Here is a 7,805-nt window from a genome sequence, read left to right on the forward strand (position 1 = left end):
ACTTCAGACTGGTAGAACTCCTACAATAAACTAATTCCGTGTTGCATAAGCTGCAAACAACTTTAGTCTTGTCAATGTCTCCATTAGGAAGCTTCTTAAAAATTAATTTTCCATGAAGCAAACCTGGCAGCTTCGTGGCTGCATCCATGTAAGCACACGTGCGATTTGTTGTGGGTGGTAATTCACAGGTTTGAAAACTCGTTCTCGCCCCCTACTGTGCAATTTGATTAGGAATACAGCCAAGCTAAACTATCAAGGTGAATGTCATCAGTTTGCTTACCTATTTTGACCCAGTTCCCAACCCAACTTTAAGAATAGATTAACCGCGATATTGTTTATATCGCCCGATAAGTGTATCACATTATCTAACGCCAATAACGGCCCACCACTTATATATATATATAAGTTGTTATACAGTGTTTTGCTATGCTGCCAGGGAAGGTGCTTTGCAAAAAAAATAATAATAGCAGATGTCACAAATGAAACCATGACACCAAACAGCATGATGGGTATTTATTATTCATGAAGACATTCAGCATGGAGGAGAAGCTAGAGATTTGGGGGGGGGGGGGGGACAGGAGGAACCAGCAGCATACAGCATGAAGGCTCTCCCGTCACTTGGAATTATATTTCCATATTACCTAATACACTTTTGCACGGTCGTTCACGAGCAGCCATGCACCAGCACACACATGGGCGCAAACACTTATCCATCATCCACCACTGAACTTGAACGTAGTTTCTTTATTAATTTGTGCGTGCGTGTGCACACTGCAGGTGAGGCGGAGTGGCTGCTGGGCCAGGATCTGGTGCAGTCTCCTTGGGATCTGATCCGGAAGCGTCTGAGCCAGCGCATCTCCATCGTCCTCAAAGGTCTGACACGCTCCACATCTGCTGCTCTGCCACTCCAGCTTTTCTGTTTTTTTACGTCAGCGTTGCACGCAGATTCTGTCCTGAATTTTCTCATTGAAACACCGTTTCCCTTTTTCATTGCTATCATAAGGTTAATATAGCTACATTAGCACAGGCTGCAGTAATTCAGTATTTTTTATTCAGTCGTTTATCTATACTTCCTGTCCATCCAGTCATGGTACCCAAGATCCAGAATATCACACCACATGTGATTGTGTACTGAAGTCCTTTCAGGTGTTTTTACAAATAAGCATCTGTGATCTGGGTTGCTTGGTTGTCTGGGTTTCCTGGCACTGTAGTTTTTCACGGTGTGTGTGTTTGCTGTGTGTCAGGCCTGGCGCGGTGCGCTCTGGATGAGGTGACCTACGACTCTCTCATCCCACTCCAGCTACTGCAGAACTATGTCCGCCTGGTACGCTGAGTCACACACACACACTGAGCCTACAGCTGTCTGGTGTTCCTTACCTGGAGCCAGTGAGGCTGGGTCTCCAACCCTCTAGTGCATGTACACACACACACACACACACACACCCACACCATTTTCCAATATGTACTACATTGAAATATGTGGTCTGTGTAATGTTGTAATTCAGACAAGTGAACCATGACTGAGTTTATGTGACACTGCTATCGACCGGTGTGTGTGTGTGTGTGTGTGTGTGTGTGTGTGTGTTGTATCTTAATTCTACATGGTGTGCTGTCTTGATTGTTACTGCTTGACATGTGGTGTGTCCCCTCACACACTGGCTTAGGTTGAACAATATCACAATGTCATTTTCCACGGCCTTGAGGGGAGCTGTCAGGATTACATCGCCAACCAGATCTCCTACCACATCAAGGTAAGAAGCGAAAAAGTGGATAATGGCATCAGAATTTCAGAAGTGCATTTCCACATACAAGGAATTTGTTTTGGTGATCACGTGCTGTGAGGTTAAAAATAGTTGAGAGAACTGCTGTAAGGGAAAATCTGAAATGGAACTGGGTTTATTTTATTGGCCATGTATCATCATCCATGAGAGTGTCATGTGGGAGGAACTGGATTATCCATCATGTGCATACATGTAACCAGTATATAGTCAGAATGTCCAAGGGATTTGTAACAGTATGGGTCTAATGAGACAAGACTTCAGCAAATGTGAAGGACTTTGCCTCTGGGAGAAGATAAGTGAACTTCTGCAAGTCCTACCGCCTACGTCACAAAACGGGACTTGACAGCTCTAAGATGCAGTACTAACACGTCCATAGTCTCTGCAATGTGTGCATGATATCCAAATGTACAAATGTATGAGTCACAAAGTAGGTCTGAATGCAAATACATGCAGGGATGAGACCAGAATCGTGTTAAGGGGAGACTGGAGAGAACCACTATATGTGGGTAAAGGCAGATTGAAGGGAGGGACCCGTGGGAGTCGTACACAGGGAGCCATCTTTACACGTATGGGATGGCGTACGGCGACCTCCCCTATACAGACTCATAACGGGTCCAGAACACAAGTTACAGATGATAGGATAATGTGCCTCGTCTTCGCCTGGGCAGATGCAGGACTAAATCAGGCAGCAATAGTCAAGCTAGAGTGGCCTTGATGATGGCTATGTAGATCTGGAACAGTCTTGCCTACGGGAGGTTGAATTTCTTCCACTGTAGCAGAAAGAACATTCGCTGCCAAGTGTTCTTAATGCAAGGGCTGGCCTGTGGTCTTGAGGCAGCACAGTGAGTTGGAACATAAACGCCTCAGCTGTTTTGAGTCGAACAGCAGAGGATGAGAGAGGCTGGCTGTCCGTCTGAAGTCAGCTGTCAGATGTGCTTTTGCGTTTAAAACCAGAAAATTAGTCTCCAGCAGAGATGTGTTCATGTGTCCCCACCATTTGTGTAGCCTCAGCCTAAAAGCCAGAGGAAGCTGAGATTGAAAATTTAACAGTCAATTTAAAATGCTTTAAAATATGTATGCTTTTTGGCAAAGTGGGGTAAGATATCATTGATGGCTGCTTTCGTGTGTGTGTGTGTGTGTGTGTGTGTGTGTGTGTACGTACGTACGTACACTCTCTCCAGCACCGGCAGGAGGCCATGGGAAAAGGCTGTGAGATCATCCATGTGGAGATAGAGGAGAACCTATCTAAGGACCAATTGCTAGAGACTTTCATCAACTGTGGTAGGACCTTCCTCATCACTCAACCAGATCTATTTGTCACACCACTGAAATGTGTTGACAGATGTGACAAATGTGTTGACATCTTAGCGAGATATTATGCACTGAAAAGTGCATGGCAGAGTATGGGGGTGTGTGTGTGTGTGTGTGTGTGGTAAAAAGGTGGGGTGGGTGATTCTCTGTGTCTCAGGGTTCCTGGTACCTGTGCGGGAGGGCGCGGCTGGACCGTGCGTGGTCGTGGTTCTGGAGGGGCTGGAGAGAGCCCAGTCGCTCAGCCACATGCTGGATGACCTGTGTGAGGCGCTGGAGAACCGTGGTTTGCTCTACTCCGTCTCCCTTAGCCATGGTGAGACTCGTGTTTCCTCCCAGAAAGCAAACCACAGAAGCCCACACTCCAGGGCTCCAGTGCAGCCTAGATCAGCTTCTGATTGTGTTCATACCAAACGTCAAACCCTTCGTTAATGATGAGGTAGGACTGAAACTCCTGCTGTGTGCGCTAGCCGTGCGACTGTTGTCCCGCAGGTCCTGAGGGGCAGTACTACTTCCAGGAGGGCAGTTTTCTGATCGGCACGCTGGCCCGGCCGCGGCTGCAGGGCGCCGAGCTCCGACTGCAGCAGCACTTCCGCTGGGTGCAGCTGCGCTGGGACACGGAGCCTCTCTGCGGCATGCTGGCACGCCACCTCCGGAGGAAGCTCCTCCACCAGGTCCGCCCTCCTCCTCCTCCTCCTCCTCCTCCTCCTCCTCCTCTATTTCTTCCTGTTCTGCTGGGCAGGAAATCTGTTTTATTCCTGGAGCATGCTGCCTGGCACGTTGTTGAGTTCTCCCTGCTCCAGTATACCTGACTCACTTCAGCATCTTATTAACAGTCGTGAGGGTAAAATTCCAAAAGGTCTGTAAAAGTGCCAGTCAGGAAGAACTGTAGGACCAGGATCTATAAACATGGATGTGCTAATTGTTTTTTTTTAACGTGCTGTTGTAGATTTTCCTTATTGACCTGTGTTGTAATGGTTGTGACAGACTCAGGGTGAGAATTGGGTCCCTGATGAGCCCGTGCCCAGAGCTCTCTGCTGGGTGTGTTCGGTCTGGTACCAGCTCAACGGCTGCCTCTCTCGCCTGGGGACCCCTGAAGCCCTCCTGGGCCCCCACATCTTCCTTTCCTGCCCAGTCCTGCCAGAGTCGACACACACCATCGTAAAGTGAGTCCATGAGATCCTCACATTCATCCTCCTGTTACAGTCGCGTGCGCCGTGCCAGCGTCTCTACTTTGTGTTCAGGTGGCTGGCACACCTGTGGAACGTGGCAGTGGTCCCTCGTGTCGAGGATGCTGTCATCTCCAGGGTAACAACCAAGCGCCCTCACTCCCAACGATGGTCTCCCAGCAACAAGGGTTTGAGTCCAGGGCAACGAGCCGTGGTCCGAGCATCTCTCAGTATTCTCCTTAATAAGGCCGTGCTGCAGGGCTGCCCGCTGCCTCGTTCAGGTGTAGTGTTAATTACCCCACCCCCATCCCACAATGCCTTTCACCTGTGGCTCTGCTACCACAGGACCTGGGAAGTGCCTTGTGACATAATTAGATGATCATCATCTGTCAATATTGTAGTTTTGAGGATTAGCCACCAAAATGAGAATTGTCATGAATTGCTATGTAGTATTTCTAAACACTGGTTGTTACAATTCTTATTTTGTGTCCGAATGCCATTTAGAAATGGATGGGCTCCTGTCAGAGTTCCGAGGTGGGTACTTCCCCCTCTCCTCCATTAGCTCCTCCTACAGAAAAGGCGGGCGAAAGGGACGTGACGGTGGTGCGTGGAGAAGATCCAACACCAGTCCACGAAAGAAAGGAAGTCTCAGCGCTGGGCGAGCATCCAGCAGCTCCTTGCGAGAAGGTTCGTGAAGGATTATTTTAGGTTGATGGTTCTTAGAAGTGATTTATCTCATTCTTCTCTGTACTGTGTTTTACTGTAAGGCTAACACCGTGACATCTTCTCATTCTGCAGGCTCTGTGGCCAATCCAGATATCCACCTACTGACAAACATCAGTCATCCGAGGTTGGTGTTTTGAAATCATGCCTCTATCGGCAGAGCACACGGCTCAGCTATACCTCCACATGCAGTATTTCTGGAATATTCAGTAATGGGACTGATGGGATTGGGGTAGTTGTGTCTGTGTGATACCAGTGATTTGTGCCCCTTCAGACTCAGTGAGGGCGACTCTGTCACTCTTGCTCTCTACTCTGATGATGAGAGTGATCTGATCAAGGAAATACAGTCCCTGTGCTCCAGCAAGTCTGAGCCCGACATAAGCAAGGTAACCCAATCCACTACTTTCCATTAGTAACGGGTTTGTACAACTGTTCCACCCTGTGAAACATTACACTGTGGCCCACACTGATTTGCTTCGGGTCTGACCGAAATGACCCAAATGGTGGAACTGGATCAAAAAAAGCATTTTTACCACCCGTTAGCTCCCTCGGTTAATTCCCACAGTTCTGGATTAACAAGTCACACCCATTCTTCATATTCATATTGAAACATGATCTTGTCTTGTACCCATGCTGCAGATCGCTCTGTCCCAGGAGGACTTCATCATGCTCCCTGGCTCAATTCGAGCCGCTCCCCAGAGGAGGGCTGAGCAGGGCAACACCGCCATCCAGCCACAAAGTGTAAGGGTGGAGAGGTGTGTGGAGGTAGCCCAACCTCCACAGCAACAGGTAACACCAACCTCTAGAGCAGGAGAGTCACACTTCAGTTTAGGATGGTCTCACCATTTTACTGTTTCATCTGATTTAACATATCTGACTCATATCTCATAGTCCTTTCTAAGCTCATCTGTGTGTAAAAGTAGGAAAAGTCTCCTGGGACTGACACTGTGTGAGGTATACCACAGTTCTAAACTTGCTGTTTACGGCGATGTAGGCCATGTTTGCTGGCCGTGTCTGCTGTCATCTAGATTTCTGTCCGGGATGATGTCTGTGACAGTTGTGCAAATAACTCTGACTGAACTCTGAACTGACCACTCATTCACAGATGGACAGTAGCCATTCATCAGGCAGCCACGCCTCACCACGGCGTTTGGCCAGACCCAAGTCTCAGCTTCCTGTCCCCAGCAGCAGGGGGCAGCAGCAGACCCCCAGCGGCACCCAGCGAGTCACTTCCTGTCTCAGCAGCAGAACCTGTTCCCCCCACACCCACAGCAGCAACCCCAGCAGAGCCAATACGAGCAGCAGAACAAGGCAGGCCCCACCCAGCAACGGCAGAAACAACCAATCAGAAGAGGAGATCTGGATACTGAACTCCAGCTTGCATGAAAATTACAGTAACCATAAATAAAATTCTCCCTTCCCAAGCCCATAGCCCTACTCTGTAAAATCCCTCCACGTTGTGAAGTTATGTTACTGAAAGCCTTTTAGTATTTACACGTTGTCCATACTTGTTACACTATATTACCTTGTGTACTTGGGGACCATAGTTTTAATATAATTCACTGTTGAAGTATTGAGATTGAAAGAAAAGTGTTTGCAAAAGTAGCACGTGAAGGTTACTAAAATAAGTGCTTAGTCAACTTTTGCCTTTTAGGTGAAAATGTTGTGGATCAAAGGAAAAGCAGACAGTCTTTTTTTGCTATTACGCAGTTTTCAAGTATTTTATGTTTTAAGTAGTTGCAAGGTTGGTTTTAAACAATGTTGAAATTAATCAGGGTTTTACCAAATATGTGTAAATAAAAAGTGGCAACTTAAATGTTATATAGACTAGTGTATGTGGTACTGAGCTTGTACACTGAAGAAGCTAAAAGACAAAAAAGTAACTGTACATAATGTTTGTAATATTAAATTTTTGTTGATATTTTTCACTTGTTTCAAAGTGAACTGAATGTGGCAATAAGTAATGTCATTGCAAACAAACGTTTTCATTTGTCTGTAAAGCCATAATAAGTAGTTTCAATTCTTCGCAGAATGCGTGTCGAGTTGTCAGGCATGAACCGGCGGGGGAGGCTCCTGACATTTGAGAGAGCACACATTCATTTTTGATTGATTGTTCTTCTGTAACAAACACTTGGGATAATCAAGTATTATTTTAAACTCACCAATTGTTCATTTGTACAGAAGAGACTATAGTCGACCACTGATGTTGAACTGTAAGATAGTTGTCTGATGAGGTTCAGAGAATTGTCCTGATTCCTCTAAGCACAACGATTAAAAATGCACTGTTAGCTCAACCATCAGATCAACTTTGTGCTTTTTTTCTCTCCAGACCCTGCCACGTGTTCTCCAGTGTTATCAAAGTTGAAAACTAATCTAAAAAAAAAAAAAAAAACAAAGAAAAACATCATAAAACAAGATGTGTAGATGTACGATTTCTCCTAAGCTCGATACGTAGAGCAGAAGGTGATTCAGTCTGTAAGCAAGAAGAGGCTTGTTTTGAGATTAAGTATGTTTGGACATGCATGCAGCCTAAAGAACCATGAGTCATGAGTCGAGAGTCACCATATCAAAAAAATATATACCATGTTTACAGGAACATCTGTTATCTAGCAAAGTAAAAAATGCATTCCAATTTCTGCCCCTTGTTCATATTTGAATTTCCTAAAAATCCTATAAAATGTGTATTTTTTAATATATTTAAAAAAATTTTTATATCTCACATACATACATATATATATATATATATGTATGTGAGATATTAAAAATATTGAACTGTAATGTTATATATATATATATATATATATATATATATATATATATATAT

General features: G+C 45.6%; 1 protein-coding gene across 2 annotated transcripts in view; it reads left to right on the plus strand.

Moving 5' to 3' along the window:
• Positions 1 to 7,276, plus strand: part of cttnbp2 (cortactin binding protein 2) — a 40,704-nt gene extending 33,428 nt beyond the window's left edge. For both annotated transcript variants that reach the window (XM_076992206.1, XM_076992207.1), the window contains exons 12-24: positions 778 to 873; positions 1,245 to 1,324; positions 1,665 to 1,751; positions 2,963 to 3,062; positions 3,250 to 3,405; positions 3,582 to 3,763; positions 4,077 to 4,255; positions 4,334 to 4,539; positions 4,763 to 4,945; positions 5,057 to 5,108; positions 5,256 to 5,367; positions 5,621 to 5,770; positions 6,087 to 7,276. In XM_076992206.1, the coding sequence (XP_076848321.1) occupies positions 778 to 873; positions 1,245 to 1,324; positions 1,665 to 1,751; positions 2,963 to 3,062; positions 3,250 to 3,405; positions 3,582 to 3,763; positions 4,077 to 4,255; positions 4,334 to 4,539; positions 4,763 to 4,945; positions 5,057 to 5,108; positions 5,256 to 5,367; positions 5,621 to 5,770; positions 6,087 to 6,389 (1,886 nt within the window). In that variant the 3' untranslated portion in view covers positions 6,390 to 7,276. The remainder of the gene's footprint in view (positions 1 to 777; positions 874 to 1,244; positions 1,325 to 1,664; positions 1,752 to 2,962; positions 3,063 to 3,249; positions 3,406 to 3,581; positions 3,764 to 4,076; positions 4,256 to 4,333; positions 4,540 to 4,762; positions 4,946 to 5,056; positions 5,109 to 5,255; positions 5,368 to 5,620; positions 5,771 to 6,086) is intronic.
• The last annotated feature ends 529 nt before the right edge of the window (positions 7,277 to 7,805 follow it).

Source organism: Brachyhypopomus gauderio, chromosome 2, assembly GCF_052324685.1.
Source record: "Brachyhypopomus gauderio isolate BG-103 chromosome 2, BGAUD_0.2, whole genome shotgun sequence".
NCBI lineage: Eukaryota > Metazoa > Chordata > Actinopteri > Gymnotiformes > Hypopomidae > Brachyhypopomus > Brachyhypopomus gauderio.